At 46.7% G+C, this 19,389-nt stretch overlaps 1 protein-coding gene across 1 annotated transcript; it reads left to right on the top strand.

The window, feature by feature from the left end:
* The first annotated feature begins 10,491 nt into the window (after positions 1 to 10,491).
* LOC144717787 (chymotrypsin-like elastase family member 2A) lies at positions 10,492 to 18,858 on the top strand. The gene is made up of 8 exons (XM_078593438.1): positions 10,492 to 10,599; positions 11,483 to 11,577; positions 12,040 to 12,137; positions 12,456 to 12,584; positions 13,570 to 13,706; positions 16,465 to 16,607; positions 17,259 to 17,411; positions 17,962 to 18,858. The coding sequence occupies exons 1-8, from the start codon at positions 10,560 to 10,562 to the stop codon at positions 18,064 to 18,066; spliced, it is 900 nt and encodes a 299-aa protein (XP_078449564.1). The 5' UTR covers positions 10,492 to 10,559; the 3' UTR covers positions 18,067 to 18,858.
* The last annotated feature ends 531 nt before the right edge of the window (positions 18,859 to 19,389 follow it).

The raw sequence follows: 19,389 nt of genomic DNA on the forward strand, positions 1-19,389 counted from the left end.
AAACCTATCACAACAGACTAGTTAATATAGACTGGAATCCTATAGATTTGACAACAGACAGAGGTGTATATCATCGCATGTACAAAAGATATCAGCTTTCTTCAGACCAGTAATGGAATGGGACGAAAAAATTGGTCTATACATTGTAAACACACCGGCCCAAATTCTAGCTATGGAAAACCTAGGTTTGCAAATAGTCTTTGGGGGTTCTAGATTTGAAGCTTTCGTGACTGCAAGGATTCATACTCTTCATTTGCATATGAAGAGGAATTTAGCATATTTATGGGAAATGCAGGAATGCGACTAGTGCTACTTGTGAAATGCGTAGGAGGTGGGCGGGGGGTTTTCAAAGTCATATTATGCCCATGCATTATGCAGGATTAGCAGCATCAAAGGGAGGGGGTAGGGGTAGCATTAATAAAGGGAAGGAATGTTAATAGTATGTAGCTGCAGTAACTAAACAACCACGTAAAAAGCTAAAGTATAAACTACATAGTATCATCAGTATGCTAAATATACTCTCAATAAGCTGAGCTACTAACCGTAAGTAATACATTACAATTCTAGGTCGCAAAAAATATAATATGCTTCCAGCTAAACTTTTTAACTTTTTCCTTACATCACACGGGTCTATCCCGTACTATATGCTGCAATAGACAAACCCAACATTAAATTGTATACTGTATTACTATACACTACCCTATGTCTTAGAATAATACATAGTGTAATATTACACTATGTATTATTCTACCCATCCAACTGTATACCACACTGCTGTATATTCACTATATAATTACGATACTATATATTACCTTATACATTGTATTAAACATTACACTTTAATACTATTTATTATTATACAATATGCTATACACTATACCATTGACCGTCGCGTGAAAGGTACTTAGAGGAAGCAACGAAATATGTCAATGGGAGAGTGGTGGTAGGAAGCTTGCAGCGGAGCAAAGAATCCATTCCCTGCGGAGAATACAAGATATATAGTCAATGTCAGTGAGTGGAACGCGGTCTGAAAGTCACCGTAAACGTGGACACAATCAGTTAAGATCCGAAATGGTTTATTACGTCCTTCCAATGATTGCTAAGCCGGAATCCATCTTCTCGGTTGAATTTGTCTCTGTGTTTGTATATGTGGATCGCCTCATGAACGAATCTCTCATGGTAGCCAGATGGCTTGCAGATAACCTCTGTCTTGGAGAAGTCAATATCATGTGAACCTACTGAATTGTAACAGTGATCTGCCACGGCTGAGGTGTTTGTCCTACCGTGTTTCAAGTCTGCTTTATGTTCACGGATGCGGTCCGAGACATGTCGTTTGGTTTCTCCAATGTAACTGCTACCACAGAGGAAACTTAGTTTGTAGACGCCAGGGTACTGTATGTCTGGAACCACATCTTTTACAGACGGGACCAGATCACGGATTTTATGTACTGTGTTGAATCGGACCTGGATCTTGTGTTTAATCAGGATTTTGGAGATCTTTTTTGTGACCCCAGCAATGTAGGGTAAGGTGATGGTCTTGAGAGGCTCCTCAACAGGATCCTTATTGATGGTTGGAGTGATGGCTTTGCGGATTGTGTAGTCGGAGTAACCATTAGCCTTAAGAGCTTGGCGTACGTGTTTGAGTTCACTGGCAATGTGTTCCTCGTCGGAAATGCATTGGGCTCTATGGTATAGAGTCTTGATGAGGGAATTCTTCTGGGATGGATGGTGGTGGGAATCCGGTTTTAGGTAAGCATCCGTATGGGTGGATTTCCGGTAGACAGAGTGGCTCATTGAACCATCAGGTCTCCTTTTAATTAGGACATCCAAAAAGGGTAGCTTGCCATCTTTTTCGACTTCCATGGTGAATCTGATGGCTGGGTGTATGGAATTGATGTGGTCGAGAAATTGGTCTAGAGCAGGCCGGCCATGTGGCCAGATGACAAAAGTGTCATCTACGTACCTCTTCCATAAGGTCGGGCGTAGAGTGGCATAGGGTAGTGTATAGTAATACAGTATACAATTTAATGTTGGGTTTGTCTAAGGAAGCATATAGTACGGGATAGACCCGTGTGATGTAAGGAAAAAGGTAAAAAAGTTTAGCTGGAAGCATATTATATTTTTTGCGACCTAGAATTGTAATGTATTACTTACGGTTAGTAGCTCAGCTTATTGAGAGTATATTTAGCATACTGATGATACTATGTAGTTTATACTTTAGCTTTTTACGTGGTTGTTTAGTTACTGCAGCTACATACTATTAACATTCCTTCCCTTTATTAAGGCTACCCCTACCCCCTCCCTTTGATGCTGCTAATCCTGCATAATGCATAGGCATAATATGACTTTGAAAACCCCCCGCCCCGCCCACCTCCTACGCATTTCACAAGTAGCACTAGTCGCATTCCTGCATTTCCCATAAATATGTAATGCGGGCGTAAACGACCTCCTGGAAGTGACGTCATAGGGGGAGGAGTTACGTCACGTGGGGGAGAGGGTAAGGGTCTATAAGGGGGGTAACCGGAAGCAGTGGGGAGTGATCGGAGACTGGGAAAGTGGGAGGCCACGCAGGGCGAAGGGTGAGGAGAGAGTGGCGAGATCGCCACACACCCGAGCCACGAGGATCGGCACCGTCGGCCAACGGTGACTGACCCCCGGGCAGCAGGAGCAGCGAGGAGGCTGCAGAGAGCAGCGGGTCTGCAAGGGAGGAGTCGGGCAGCAAGGGTCTGCACGACGAGACAGCAGCAGGTCTGCTAGGAGGGAGTTGGGCTACGTGAGCGACAGCAGCCTGGGGCTGCAGAGCAGAGAGTATATAGGGGAGTGCCGTGAGGGAAAAGAGATCGAACCCAAATAAAGGACACAGGACAGAGAGAAGCGTCCGAGTCTTTTATTACACTGGTGTCAAAAGTGTAACGGTATGGCTAAACAACTGAGAAAAAAGAATATTCCGTCTCCGGCATCGGCTTCATCTTCCGATGACGATGACCTTCCTCCTGCGGTGGACCCGACTCCGGCAGAGGAGGAGATTCGTGCTGGGACGAGTGCGGGTCCAGGGGTCCAAGATGTCGCCGCGTCGGCGGACCAGTCTGCACCAAAGGACGCGGATTTAAGATGGAGTCAGATGGCGGAGCAACTTGAAACTCTCAAGAACGTACTTGCACAGTTGTGTGAGCTCGTCACGCCGAGGACGGCGTCGGAAGGCGATGTTGGTGGTCCGCAGGAGCCCGGTTTGTCTTCGATGTCGACGCCATCAGCCACGCGGCACGAAGACGCCATTTTGGGCGTGGCGCACGACGAAAGGCGGGAAGCCGCCATTTTGGGCCCTCCGCGACGGAAGGCCGCCATCTTGTCGACACCACGCTGCGACGCCATGTTGAACATGCCACCGGAGGAGTCAGCGGCTGGAGAGAATGCGCCAAGGCGTCGCAGTCGTCACCTAACGACTGTCAAGGAATTCTCCATCGGGGGCGATTGGAGTGCGTTCGCCTGCAGATTTTTGGCAGCGGTACGCTCGGCGAGGTGGACTGACGCCGAGGCATTAGAAGTTCTTCCGACTCTCCTTGATGACGAGTCCGTTAGATTCTTTCGCTCTATAAAAGCCGCAAAGAAGAAAACATTGCGTGGTGTGTTCGACGAAATGGCAGACGCTTACGAGCCGCCGGATGATGCTCATCGCCGGTTTGTGCAACGACAACGCGCACCCGAGGAGTCTCCTGTGGCGTATAGGGGCGTGGTACTGGAGCTGGCAATGGCCGCATACCCGGAGATGGAGCCTGACCTGTTGGAACCTCTCATCCTGGGGAAGATGCTGGAGTTGTCCCGGGATCTCGGCATTCCCATGCCGGTGTGCGGTCACGAGAAGCTCACATCCCGGGCTGCGGCTAAGTGTTTGGACGCGCAGTTCAACCTGCGCCGGTGGAAGCAAGTTACGGCGTGGACGGGTGGGCCCATCGTCGAAGGGGGAGCTGTGGGTTGGGACCCCAAGAAAGCAGTTTATGTGCCGGACGACAGGAGCCCGCAGGAGCTGTCGGCTGCCGCTGCTCCGTGGCCAGAGCCGCGGGCTGCGCCGCCGACACAGCCGCGTCGGGACGGGGCGCCCGCAGCAAGGCGCAACAACATCGACTGTTTCCGCTGCGGGCGTAAGGGCCATTATGCCAGGGACTGCTGGGCCCGCGTCCCGGGTCCGCCCCAGCAGGAGGCCTCGACAGCGGCCGCTCCAAGAAAGGATTCGCCAGCACAGACGAGCCGGCCGTGACGCGGCAGGGGAAAGAAGACCCAGCTCGGGGTGCGCCTACCACGGCTGCGGAACCTTTGAGGCCCGCAGCCCTTCCAACCCCGCCGCGGACATGATTGCGGGACGCCTCTGATGCTGCGCCTTCGAAAATAGGGGACCGGGACGTTGCCAGGCCTCCAATAGCGACAGACGAACTTCAGCCTGTCGCTCTTAAAACCCTGCCATGTTCCCGCTCGGCGGGAGGGCCACCGACCGTCCGGGACGGCCCGGCGACCCGCACCCGCTCGAAATCCCTCACATTTCGTTAATTATTGTGTTGTGTTCTTGTTCTTTCGGTATATTATGGTGTGTTCTGTGTCCTTTTTCGTATTCGGTCGTGTTCGCTCGCATTGCTTATTGGAGTTGTGTTCAGCCGAGGTCGGCTGTATTTTCTCTACGGGGGAGGGTTGTGTAATGCGGGCGTAAACGACCTCCCGGAAGTGACGTCATGGGGGGAGGAGTTACGTCACGTGGGTGAGAGGGTAAGGGTCTATAAGGGGGGTAACCGGAAGCAGTGGGGAGTGATCGGAGACTGGGAAAGTGGGAGGCCACACAGGGCGAAGGGTGAGGAGAGAGTGGCGAGATCGCCACACACCCGAGCCACGAGGATCGGCACCGTCGGCCAACGGTGACCGACCCCCGGGCAGCAGGAGCAGCGAGGAGGCTGCAGAGAGCAGCGGGTCTGCAAGGGAGGAGTCGGGCAGCAGGGGTCTGCACGACGAGACAGCAGCGGGTCTGCTAGGAGGGAGTTGGGCAACGTGAGCGACAGCAGCCTGGGGCTGCAGAGCAGAGAGTATATAGGGGAGTGCCGTGAGGGAAAAGAGATCGAACCCAAATAAAGGACACAGGACAGAGAGAAGCGTCCGAGTCTTTTATTACAAATATGCTAAATTCCTCTTCATATGCAAATTATTTTGTCAAGGCGCTCTTCCTCCTCCCTCCCAGCTTAAATAGACGCTCCAAGCCTAGGACGTGTCATTCAGACTCTGTCTTATCGACAGACATGTTCTTCACCTGAGGACGGCTGCTTGCGTTGTGGCCGAAACGTCGTGAGAAATATTTTATAATGTTTTATTTTTATTATTTTATTACTTCCCTTCTACGTGACTTTACCGAAAGAACCAAGAAGATGAATCCCTGCAGTCACGAAAGCTTTAAATCGAAATTTAATAGCCGTTTGTCTGTGCTGCCCTCTGGTGGGTGAAATTATTTTCATGGCGGTACCCCGGGGAACCAAATAATACAAAATGGCCGAGGCAATTAAATATTTAATTTCTGGGACACTATTTTTTCCAGGGGTGTACTTAACTCCGCGACTGGGGTGCCAATCAATCCGAAATCAGTGCTACCCTGCGATATCGAAATGCCAAACATTAGTATAAAAAAAATCGTTATTGAAAAATTCAACTTTGAATATTGCAGCGTGTACAGCTCGTCGAGATGAGTCGATTGCCGCATCGCGAACATCAACAAACTAAAAATGACTCCATTTGCGACATTATGCGAGAGCCGGCATAGTACCCCGGGGTACCGCCGTAAGGTTCAAATGCTAACAGGAGGCAACAAGACAGCAGCTTCATCCGCGTTTTAACAGCTGTTCCCCAAGGCTCCCCCACTGCTGAGGCAGCCTTTGTGAGACTCAGGCATTGCTAGTGAACCCCGATAATATTAAAGCTAGTTTGTCTCTCTTCATGAGTTTCGTGCATTAACAACTCGAAGAATGTTTTACTACCTTATGCGGGGTAATCACATTACAGCATTCTTCTTTTCATCCAGGAGCCAACAACATCTTTATTTTACACGTAATCATCATTGTTTGTACATTATTTAGCGAATATGTGCATTCCTGTCCTGTTTATTTTAAATGCTTATATATTATCTTGATTTACAACCTGATGTTTTGTATTATGTTAAATATACATTAAAATAAACTTAACATATTGTATGTACAGTGCCAATGAGTGTGGAATACATGCTCAGATCTCAAATTGCCAGGAAAACCTATCACAACAGACTAGTTAATATAGACTGGAATCCTATAGATTTGACAACAGACAGAGGTGTATATCATCGCATGTACAAAATATATCAGCTTTCTTCAGACCAGTAATGGAATGGGACGAAAAAATTGGTCTATACATTGTAAACACACCGGCCCAAATTCTAGCTATGGAAAACCTAGGTTTGCAAATAGTCTTTGGGGGTTCTAGATTTGAAGCTTTCGTGACTGCAAGGATTCATACTCTTCGTTTTTTCGGTAAAGTCACGTAGGTAAAAAAATGAAATAAAAATTAATACAAATTAAATACTAAAAATCACGACGTTTCAGAGGCAACACAAGTCTCCGTCATCAGGTGGGACCGTCACAGCCAGATTTGCTGTATCAAGTGAGGCAGGGATTCCAAGATGCAAGTTCTTAAATACAAGTTAAGGGGGAGGAGAGGGGGGGAGCTTATTAGAATGTGGTAGCCAATGAATGTCACGTATTGGGAGGGGGGGGGGCTAAAAGAGAGCACGAGGTGTAAGTAGACGTAGACGTGGACGTGTTTGTGCGCAAGCCCCTGTTGGTGCACATGATAACGTATTGGAAGGGGGGAGGGGCTAAAAAAGCACGAGGTGTAACTGTACGTGGACCTGTTTGTGCACAAGTACCTGTTGGTGCACATGATAGAAGAGAGGAAATGCCCATGTTGTTTTTACCAGTGTTGGCTGACAATCAAATACGAAAAAGGAGAGTACTGTTAAACGCTGGGGATGTTAACATGCGGTAAAGTAAAATAGTGCCTGTCAGATAAGATGGTCCAAAAATGTGTAGTTAAATCTTTTTTGCATGGTTAATAACATCTTTCCAATGATTACTAAGTTTGTACCCATCATCACGGTTGAAATTATGTCTGTGTTTGTATATCTGAATGGCTTCGTGTACAAACTTTTGATGGTAGCCAGAGGGTTTGCAGAGCACCTTGGTCTCGGAAAAAACAATATCATGAGAGCCCACCAACGGCGGAAGACTCAATTTTGCCGTGTTTCAAATCTGACTTGTGCTCGCGGACACGATCAGAGACATGACGTTTAGTTTCCCCAATGTAACAATCACCACAGCTGCAACTAAGTTTATAGACTCCAGGGTATTGCAAGTCAGGGATGACATCCTTCACAGATGGAATTAGATCACGGATTTTATGTACTGTACTACATCCTTCACAGATGGAATTAGATCAGGGATTTTATGTACTGTACTACATAAAATCCGTGATCTAATTGCATCTGTAAAGGATGTCATCCCTGACTTGCAATACCCTGGAGTATATACACTGAGTTGCAGCTGTGGTGATTGTTACATTGGGGAAACGAAACGTCATGTCTCTGATCGTGTCCGCGAGCACAAGTCAGATTTGAAACACTGCAAAACTGAGTCTTCCGCCATTACCGATCATTGCTACAACGCGGTGGGCTCTCATGATATTGTTTTTTTCCGAGACCAAGCTGCTCTGCAAACCCTCTGGCTACCATCAAAGGTTTGTACACGAAGCCATTCAGATACACAAACACAGACATAATTTCAACCGTGATGATGGGTACAAACTTAGTAATCATTGGAAAGATGTTATTAACCATGCAAAAAAGATTTAACTACACATTTTTGGACCATCTTATCTGACAGGCACTATTTTACTTTACCGAGTGTTAACATCCCCAGCGTTTAACAGTACTCTCCTTTTTCGTATTTGATTGTCAGCCAACACTGGAAAAAACAACATGGGCATTTCCGTTCTCTTCTATCATGTGCACCAACAGGTGCTTGTGCACAAACAGGTCCACGTACAGTCACACCTCGTGCTCTCTTTTACCCCCCCCCCCATACGTTCCATTCATTGGCTACCACATTCTGATAAGCTCCCCCCCCTCTCCTCCCCCTTAACTTGTATTTAAGAACTTGCATCAAGGAATTCCTGCCTCACTTGATACAGCAAATCTGGCTGTGACGGTCCCACCTGATGACGGAGACTTGTGTTGCCTCCGAAACGTCGTGATTTTTATTATTTTATTTTTATTAATTTTAATTTCATTTTTTTACCTACGTGACTTTACCGAAAAAACTAAGAGTATATATAGTCTTTGGGGGATGCCGAACATGAGACTTAATGTCAACTGAGACCATAAATACGCAATGAAGCGTATACATTAGAGGTAATAAAATATTGTAATTTTAAACAAATGTATAGTTTTACTCTGCTCACATTTGCCCACACATATCGACCCACCGGCCCAGTCCACCTGCTCAAAATAACTGAACGCGACCATTGTGTCGCTTGGACCACCAACTCAAAGAGTGGAGCAAACGTGGCCACCGCAACAGGCAACACAACTGTAGACTGGTGTCATCCTTGATATGACGCATCAATAGTCATCACTCTTCGCTGCTGGCATATGCCTCGAGGAGCCCTACATATGAAGAGGGATAATTACATTTTACTATGAGGAACCCGATTAGGAAAATACTTAAGGCAACAATAATTCTAATCATGTAAATATTTTTAACAGTAGCTTTTCAAATGCCATTGGAAAAAAACCGCACAATATATTGACTACCTTGAATATAATTCATTTATTTGTGCAAAATTATTCCGCAATTTTCAAAATGCACGTACGCAACATTACTGTTATTGAAAACACAGTTTACCGTACAAAAAACTGAATTCACTTTTATTAAATTCCACAGTCGTGACAATACACTACGCACAATTAATATATCTATTTTTATTTTTCGTCACGAAACCGTTCCAGATGTTTCTACTTTTGAATATAATAGCACATTCCTAGTCTTATGCAAATACTATAGACATGCACCTATCACAGTACAATGAAAAATACTTTAACTATTTTCACACAACTGAGTGCAGTACTGAAAGAAAACTAATCTAGTAATCGGGTAGGGGAGGCACAACTATTTCCAGCTATGGGATTTTATCTTCATTATGGGGGAAAATTGTTCAATTTCTGACATACTGAAAATTATGGTTACGGATCATTCTCGGGAACCTAACCCTTCCGTTACCTGGGGACTGCATTATATAGCTTGGGAATTTTTGCAAAAATGTAGGACAAAACTCCTGGCAGACTCGTGCAGTGTGGGGAATAAAGCGGTGGAGAGCGTGTGGCTTGTTTGTGCACCGCTCCACTTGGGGAATCCCAATGCCGGTATGCCACATGAGGTCACGGGGTCACGGCTGTATGCGGTGCAGACAGTTGATTTCAAGTTCTTTGGAATCTGTAGTGCAACATCCGCAGCAGCACTTTTTTTCAGCAAAGAAGGGGAAAACGCTCGATTGGGATGTTTCACCAAATCCTTTAATGAGTACTTTGTGTGTTGGCAGGAAACCCGAGAACCAGAAGTAAACCAACACATATGCATGTTGGAAAACACTCAATGCCCTGTACTAATGGATGCCTGGCCACTTTGTATCGCATCACGTGTGGAAAATTCTCAAATATCTACTGCTACACAGACATTACACTCTAGAACGTCAAGCTTAAAAGGCAAACAAAAAGGTTAAAAAGGTCCATGTATACCCCAAAGACAATATTTATTCTAATAAGCGCAGATGCTGTGTTATCTTTGAAAATACTTTATCATTACAACTACATTTTGTATTCGTTTTAATGGAATATATATATATATAAGAACTAAAAATGTCCTTCAAATAAGGTGAATAGAATGAAATTTCAAATTGAAAGAAAGGTAAGTGTCTCCCTGTTCAAGCAGTATTGGGCAGTGTTCACTTCGCTGGTGGCCAGAAGCCAGTGGTGACGATTCCCCATACTTATGGTGGGGGACGGTATCCCTGTAAATCTACCACTATTACATTCCAACAAAGAAACACGGACTTTACAAATTGTATCAACCAGTTGTAAAAAAAAGCTGAGGCAAATACCAATCAGGATGTAATGTGTTTGCTTAACGACACAACGTTGGGCATATGTCTACAAGGTTTCCAATACACAGCGTTGAAAGCCCTCGAAAAATAAAACATGAATAGCCCACCGCTTCCCACCTGCTATCACCCACGTGATAATAAAGATGCTGAAACGTCTTTATTTGGAAAGAATCAAGTTCACATTTGCATACGGATGTGTCCGCCAGTTGGACTTCCCTTTTGTGTTCGCCCTTGGAGGTCTCACGTGGGCAGCAGATTTTGTTTAAAAGCAAAGAGATCCAAACAGCGAGACACGACAGTGGAGATAATTCACTCGTGATCGAGAAGCTCCAAGTCATCGGTTAACCATGCTCGCCTTTCTTGTCTGCGCTGCTCTGCTGGTTGGAGGTGAGTGCTCCTCTTGCTGACACGTTGAGCTGCTGAGTGATTGCAATGCACGCATTTGGTTTAGTGGAGCAACCGTTCCATGTTCTTCAGGAACTGGACTCAGTTCTATAAGCAGCTCCTGGCACCAGACATACCTTAACGCCTTTTGGCTGTACCCGAATATCGTAAAATTCTTCCGTTAGATTGCCAAATACTTAAATATTATCTATGGCACGAATGTTGAGGAAAACTATCTCAGATAATTGGAAGCACTACTAACCCCCTTCTATGAGACATTAGAGTAGATTATTATACACTCTGGCCGCAATGGAGCACCTTAGTCAATAACCCTATATATCACGGATCACCTCAGGGCATTACCATGATGAATCCGAAAAGGGGATCCAGAAAAATGGTGAGGAGGTGGAGGAACAGGCCTCGCCTTATTGTGAATATACTCTGAATGAGAGTAGTTCCTAGGAGGGGAATGGGCGTATCAGGGCTTCAAGTTCTCTCTATTACATGTCACTCATTATTTTGGCTAGACCACATGGGTTATAAACGGATGCCGATATACCCTCAATAACCCCTGGTTGAGGAGAAAAAAATTACCCAGAGGGAACAACTCCTGGATATTCCAACCCTACATGTACGGTGATATGCCCTCTGTCATGGTTGCGGTTTCGGGTTTTAAATAAAACAATAAATGTAAAAGAAGCTCCTGTAACGTGGAGTGAAACCTCGGACATCATGCAGAACAGTACAAGGTTCAACACAAAAACACATCAGAGAGATTTGTGTGGTATTGTTTCTGCTATTATGTGCGTTAGTGCTATTGTGTATGGTATTATGCGTGTTTGCTATTGTGTATAGTATTGTGCGTGTATGCTATTGTCCCTTACAGCTGAGGTATCTGCTCAGAGCTGTGGGATCGCAGCGTATCCACAGATCCGCGTGGTGAACGGCGTCGAGGCTCGCGCCAACTCCTGGCCTTGGCAGGTAACGGCAGAGGCTGAATAACAGCCATCACAGCCGCACGATTCATTGTCAGTCGATCTCAGTGCAGCAGCATCCATTGTTGCGCATGCCACGTAGAGGCCCTCATCCAGCAGTAGATTGACAAAAGGGCTGCATGTGTGCACCATGAAATGTTCAGATCTCCCATTCTTCTTAATGACGCTGAATCATTGACTATAATGGGAAAGTGGAAGCGCAGTGTTTAACGCACTGCACTATGAACGAGGGTACCTGGGTTACATTCCCTGCGACTGCTAACATCAGTGGCGAGTGAATTCCGAAACAGTACCGGATTACACCCCTTCACAGCCAGCTGTGACTAGCATTGTGAGGCAGTGGATTGACAAAAGATCTAAGTTCGAACTGTATTATTTGACAATAAAATTGGACTGAGTCCTGGACAAATGACAGTTTAACCACCACTTCGCTGTGTGTGCATTGCAGGCGCTCGTGCAAAGGTACTCTGGAGGAAGATGGGTCAACTACTGCGGAGGAACCCTCATTGATAGTCAATGGGTGCTCACCTCTGCCAGCTGCTTCACGTGAGTCACGGCACCAGTGGCGTTGCTATCGTGTGTGTGCAGGTGGTGCAACTGCACCGGGGCCCAGTTGCTGTACAGTATTTTCCTGTACCACATTGCGACCACCAAAGGTGGAGCAGTGGATCTTTGGAGCAAAGAGGCAGCCTCTATAAATGACCTTTACACATTGTGTAATGGTCACAAGGTGTAAAAGTGAAAATACCATGCTGTAACTCGCACTATTTATGTTTAGTAATTCCTCACTGCAATATTTACAGGTGTAAGTGATTAAGACCGTCCGTCGCTCTGTTATCCCCCCACATCCACCACAACGTGCAGGAGTGGCTACAGCTACAGGGTGGTGCTGGGAAAGCACAGTGTGTCCACATCTGAGTTCGGGGAGGTCACCCCTCCATTGAGCCTGTCCGTCTGGCATAGCTACTGGAATCCCAGCATGCCGTCGAATGGGTGAGAACGCACATGGCTACGCTGGCTACGTGACACCGTGACATTCAGAGTTGCAATAGACAGATACACGTACATTTAAACAGACGTGCATATGATACATTCAGACAGACAAGAGACAGATTTAATATTTTTTACTCACAAAGCTCTTCATTGACACTGCCTTGAAGTGCAAAAAAAATCCAATTGTAATATAACAAGAATTTTCGCAACCTATGGCCGCCTTTTTCTCACTCCTGCCTTTCAATGAAATTTAGACTATTGAATGTAGGGTGTATAGGCATATATGCCTCCAAAAGAAATGTAATTTTTTTTTGGGGGAGGGGGAGTTTAAATAATTTGAGGGGGAGGGGGTCGACAATTGTTGTAAACTTGTTGGATCAACTTTTTACTCCCACATCTTGGGGGGGGGTCACTTTCTCTATATCTTTGATTCAGCCTCCATCTGAAAGGCTCTGATAATTTAGTTGACTGACAAACAAACGGACACATGGAATGCTAGGCTTTTATAATATATATTTTAGGGAATGGTAATTTTTCTACTGTATAATTTTATGATAGAAGGCAGTGATAATGACAAGGCGATTAGTTGTCTTTATTTGTACTCGTACACTGCTTTGAGCCCATGCTTTATTTGACAAAGAGACAGATCTACACAATGCTATTGCTTCATCTCATACTATCCTTCCAATAATAATCCAATAACTGGAATATACACGAGATGTCCTCATATCCATGACAAGCTTACACATCTGTGGGAGATGTAGCCATCACACAATCTTCTATTATCCATGGTCCTATTATTCCTATTCATTATTTATTCCCCACGAAAAAGTGGAGCTAAAATAGCAGATAATCGCTTCTGCGATGATAATCCCAAACAAAAGTTGAGGAGTTCTCCTGTGCACAGCGCTGAACCCCCATTGCTTGGTGTTATGTTCGGTGTTGAGCGTTGCATCACGGCTGCCCCTGTCTCAATCCACCACAGGTACGACATCGCCATGTTCAAGATTGCGTCGCCCGTGGCTCTCTCCAGCAAGGTGCGCCTCGCCTGCCTGCCCAGCGCCAACCAGATACTGTCCAACAACTACCCGTGCTACGCCACGGGCTGGGGATCCCTCGACAGTGAGTACCGTTCACTCAGTGTCCATTCAGCCCAAAGTGACAATTTCCCCTGCAGATTAACGAGATGAAGATGGCTGAGAAACTGTCAAAAGACACATTCTAGGGTTGACTCAGCCCTTAATATTTTTGGGGTTGAAAAAAGGAACACAACTCTGCATAGTCAAGAGTGGGAAATAGCCTCCCAATAGGGTGGCGGTGTTGCTATTGTAATAAAAGACTTGACCACGATCTCTGGCTCAGTGTCCTTTATTCGGTCCGTACTGCGTTCCCACGCGGCTGTCTCTCTTATTCTCTCTGTGCTGGTTCCGATGTCACTCCAGTCCACATCAGCAGCCCCGCTGCTGTTCTTGTCGCTCTGGCAGCCCCACAGCAGCTCCGCTGCTGTACTCTCACACAGCTCCCTTGGCTGTTCCTGCTGCAGCTCTGACAGCCTCGTGCTGTCTCGCCTTCTCGTCGCTCCTGCGACTCTTGGCTGCCACCCCCGCTGCCCCTCACACACAGCCTTACTGCCTATCTCTATCTGCAGCTTTACACCTCCCAGTAGCTCCCTACTGTTCCCAGGGTTGGCTCCCGCTTCTGACGGTGCCCCCTCGGCTCGTACGCCCGCGTGGCCCCACACCTTTCCATTCACACCCCGACTGACTTCTCCTTCCGGTTTACCCGCTTAAGGACCCCCTACCTTTCACCCACGTCACCTGGCTCCGCCTCCTCGTGACGTCACATCCGGAAGGTCGCTTTCGCCCGCATTACACCACCCTCCCCCATAGAAAAAACCCAGCCGACCTCGGCTGAACAACACCAAAGCGTAATGCGGTGAACCGACCTTCCCCCTTAAAGGACACTAAGCATGCAATATAACAACAAGAACAACACACAAGTAACATCGACGAACGTACGAAAGCATGCGATAAATACGACGGCAAGAACAAGAACAATAACAACATACAATCAACGAAACGTAAGCGATTTGGAACGAGTGCGGGTCGCCGGCCCGTCCCGGACGGTCGGCGGCCCACTTGTAGAACGGGGACGCGATGGAACACGAGAAATGACAGGGGGTAATTCCCCTGCTGCGATTGGAAGTCCACCGACATCTCGTGTCCCTGACGAATCAGTCTTGGTCGTATTCCGCGAATGCGCCTGCAGCGGGGTCGGAAGGGTCGCCGGGCTTGAAGGTACCGCAGCCCTGGCAGGCGCCCTCCGAACAGGCCCACTCCTCCCCCGCGGTGTCACGGTCGGCCTGTCTGGAACAGGTACGACAGGCGCTCTAGCCAGATCAATGGACGCAGGCGGGGAAGAGTCAGAGTCAGCAGCAACAGACCCCGGCAAGGCAACATTGGGAGATGACGCATCACGTAGGGGAGCAACATATGGTTTCAACCGCGACGTATGAACAAACCAACGGCGAGAACCAAACTGAACGCGCGCCGACTGTGGATTGGGAACCTCAATGAGGCGCACAGGACCATGCCAAGGTTTGTGCAATTTAGGAGAGGTCCCCGGCCGCACCTGCGGGCAATGGAGCCAGGCCAGGTCTCCCACCTTCCAGGGGCACTCCCCCTCAGACCGCCGAGCATACCGCTCGTTCCGGGCCTGGGCTTTGGCCGTAGCCACGCGGGCGTTTTCCCGCGCCTCCGTAACCCGGCGAACCGTGTCCTGAATGTATTCAGGGAGTGGTTTACGAGGTCCCTTCACCCCAGTACCCAATTGCACATCCACCGGAGGCACGTTTTCCCGACCATACATAAGGTAAAACGGCGAATACCCTGTAGCCGCATGGGGCGTCATCCTGTACGCCGAAAGCACTCCGGGGATGTGCAGATCCCAATCCGATTGCTGTTCACTCACAGTATGGCAAAGCATGGCAGACAATGTCCTGTTCAGCCGCTCAACCATACCATCCGTCTGCGGATGGTATGGAGATGTCCGTATCTTCTTAGTCCCAAGGCCTGCGCACACTTCAGCCAATAATTTAGAAGATAAATTTCGGCCCTGGTCCGTGAGGAGTCTCTCCGGCGCCCCCTTGTCCATAATGTACCCAAACAAAAAGGCGTCGGTGATGGCCGCGGCCGACTGATCGGGCAACGGCCAGGCCATCGGCCAACGGGAGAGATACTCAACCCCTACCAGCAAATATTTATTTCCCCTCGCCGATGGTGGGAAGGGTCCCAATATGTCCAGTGCCACCAATTCATTGACTCGAGACACCTGAATCGACTGGAGAGGCGGCACGTAAGGATGTTTAGGCGGCTTACGCCGGGCGCATTCAGGGCACGCGCGCACGTGCCCTACGACATCTGTCGCCATGCCGTGCCAAAAATAATGACGTTGTAACGTCAACAAGGTCTTCTGCACCCCTAAATGCAATAGTGTGTCACAATGGAGAGTTCTAATCAACTCAAATCGCAAGGACGTTGGTACCACCACACGCCAGCTTTCCTGGAACCTTTCTTGCCACATAAGCAGACCATCTCGGAGAGCGGTTCGCGGCCCCACACCTTTCCATTCACACCCCGACTGACTTCTCCTTCCGGTTTACCCTCTTAAGGACCCCCTACCTTTCACCCACGTCACCTGGCTCCGCCTCCTCGTGACGTCACATCCGGAAGGTCGCTTTCGCCCGCATTACACTATGTAGCCTTTCCCTTCTGAGCATAAAGACAGCGACGGTTCGCTTGGGGAGCGCCTGATAACGCCACCTAACTCCGATGTTTTCACCAATGCTCTCCGTCTCCACCTTGTCTGTGCGCGTGAGCAGCCAGCGGCCCCTTCCCCAGCGCGCTGCAGCAGGCCAGCCTGCCCGTGGTGGACTACGCGACGTGCAGCCAGCCCAGCTGGTGGGGGAGCAGCCTGAGGAGCAGCGTCATCTGTGCAGGGGGCAGCACCCGCTCTGCGTGCTATGTGCGTCCGGAGTTCAACGCGAGCCAACCCTCATCAATTCCTTAACGAAAATAGTTGTCAGCCAAATGTTTCCTTTAAATCTTAATTTAGTCAACAGTGAGTGGACAACAATCACCAAGCATGGTGATGACTTTGACCACTGACATTACTGACTGGCTCACCTGTTAATGTTGGGGGAGCGAAAGGGGCGCACATTCACCCCAATAATTAGAAACTCGAGTCGAGAAATAGTGTGACTGTTTTAATCGCCTCGAATAAAAGAATTACTAAATTAAATCCACGGACACTAAGAATTTACTAACATCCCCACAGACTAAGTTAATGCATGACTATATTAACACAATATAAATGTTGACTTGTCATATTTGGTAGCCAGACCCTGCCACGTGTGTCTAGCTGCCAGAGTCGTATGGGGCAAGACACAGAAAGGCGTTTTGGGCAATGGGAGGGATCAGGCTTCGGGGTTGTGCGATATAACTCCGTTATTTAGCAACACGGTCCGAAAGCACACTTGCAAAGTTTGATCATCCAGACACCGATACAAGAACTCCAATCTTCTGTACTGAACCTTGCCAGCACCCGCCACCATATCCAGTTGCTGCTTTACCCAGTGAACGTAGATGCTTGTCTATCCTCTTGTATGCATCACAGGGTGATGGAGGTGGCCCACTGAACTGCCAGCGGTGGGACAATGCCTGGGTGGTGCAGGGAATCACCAGCTACATATCATCTCTGGGCTGCAACACGATCCGCAAGCCCACTGTGTTCACCCGTGTGTCAGCCTACACGAGCTGGATCAGCGCTGTGAGTGCCGATGATGTCAATGTCAAATTGTCAATGTTATTTCCATGATCTTGCTGTGAACGTCAATATTGATGCTACTAATGTAGCGATGTCATTGTCATTATCATGCAAATGGTAGTCAAAATCATTGTTAATACCACGTCACTGTCAATGTCGTTATTGTTATTGCTCTTAATAAATTAATTTTATTGTCAATGTTGATATTGTAAATATCAATGTAAGTGTCACCTACAACCTTTTAATTAATCAGGGAAACGTTATACGGATGGGGCATATGTGGAGGATTGAAATGGACATGTTACCAAGACAAGCATTGACAGTGGAATCCAGTGGTCAAAATCTAAATGGAAACATTAAAACCACAAGATGAGTCAAGTGTTGAGTGCAGATAGAAGCGATGGCACATTGTGATGACCTTTTAATCAATCATAAAGCAAAGGTGGCATGAGTAATCAGTTTGGCTAGTTTCGTCCATGGTATGATTGCTATCATGTTCGCTATCTGTAGGTCCTGACTTTCATACACCACCCATTTTCCGTTTCTCCCGCAGGTCATGAGCGTGTACCGTGAAGCCCCGAAACTCGCGGAGGGAGAGCAGAGCGTCAACAGTGGAGTCAATGCCACAATTGCCGCATTCAAGAAGCCACAGGCTTGAAGCTTCACGCTCTTTACATCAATGCTACCACTAACCCTAGAATTACATTTTCTTGTTACTGGTATTCCCTGTTTTAGTGTGAGACCGAGCATGTGAGCATAGAATGGGTGGTTCGATTAACTGAGTTTGTTTGGCCATGCTAGATATGTTACCAGTGTTAATTGTAACACAATTTGGCATTTAGATCAGATGTTGAACAGTTAGTTATTTTGAAATGTTTTGGCAATACCAACATGTATATTTACATCCAGTACTGAATATACATCTTTTAAATTGAAGTTCCACCATAACACTGTACTTTCCATATCAAGTTACTTTTTCTATTTTTGTTTTGACACTGTCAAAAAAATATTGCATATACAATACTATTCGACTGATTATAAATGCTAAATTTGAACAAGCCAATGATGTATTCCCAAGCAACAGTTGGAGCTGCAAGCTCACCGAATCATTGGACCACCTTTAAATGGCTTGTTTGCTTCACATGTACAGTCCCTACATATCCAGTGTATTGAATCACTTGAAATGAATGTCATTTAAGTTTCAATATATTGGTCAAGGTCAGGTAGTATGTGCAATTTCTTACAATATCGATTGAGTCAGGATCATATCATGGTGTATTGTGGGAAGAGAGTTGATTGAGAGTCATACAGCATTGTCAAGAGAATGTCTTTTAAATGATGAATGTCTTTGATGTGTTTTTTTAATTCGTCATACTTCAATGAGCTCAATATATTTCTAATCTCATGGTGTATAGTTTGGATTGGTGCAAAATAAAAACGTCAAAAAATATTATTGAATGAAATGACTAGTGGACTGTTGTATATATTGTTTGGTGAAAAAGGTACATAATGAAAAGAAAAATATATAAAATATGAAATTATGCAAATAAGGCTAAAATAATGAAATGTGTGTGCAATTAATGTTAATTGATGTTAACTGAGTGTAAGGTTAACGTGATGAATAATGTTTGATGAAAAATGTGCGTAACATGTTACTTGAAAATGTACGTGTATAATGTGTATTATCAATGTGTGTGTGTATGTGTATATGTATGTACCGAGGGAATTTCCATTTGGTAGAGATATAATGGGAGGCTGATCGATGCCCGGGTGCGATCAAGGGATGGCTCCCTATTGGTCAACCACGTTATGCACGCCGATGATTTGGTAATAGCTGCTCATTAAGAAGAGGAGTTGGATACGCTGCTGCTGAGACTGGAGCGTGCCACTAAGAGGTGGGGCTTTACAATCAGCCACACCAAAACTAAGCACCTGCCTGGGTATTTTGTACCATGGGACACTCCACCCACACAACTCCCAA

The sequence above is a fragment of the Lampetra planeri genome, chromosome 4 (assembly GCF_965212315.1).
Source record: "Lampetra planeri chromosome 4, kcLamPlan1.2.h2, whole genome shotgun sequence".
NCBI classification, from domain to species: domain Eukaryota; kingdom Metazoa; phylum Chordata; class Hyperoartia; order Petromyzontiformes; family Petromyzontidae; genus Lampetra; species Lampetra planeri.

What these genes read in the sequence shown, in the direction of transcription:
- LOC144717787 (XM_078593438.1), top strand. Translation starts at nt 10,560, where the DNA reads ATGCTCGCCTTTCTTGTCTGCGCTGCTCTGCTGGTTGGAG. An exon ending in CGCTGCTCTGCTGGTTGGAG is followed by an intron (nt 10,600 to 11,482) that starts GTGAGTGCTCCT and finishes TGTCCCTTACAG; the next exon opens with CTGAGGTATCTGCTCAGAGC. An exon ending in CCAACTCCTGGCCTTGGCAG is followed by an intron (nt 11,578 to 12,039) that starts GTAACGGCAGAG and finishes TGTGCATTGCAG; the next exon opens with GCGCTCGTGCAAAGGTACTC.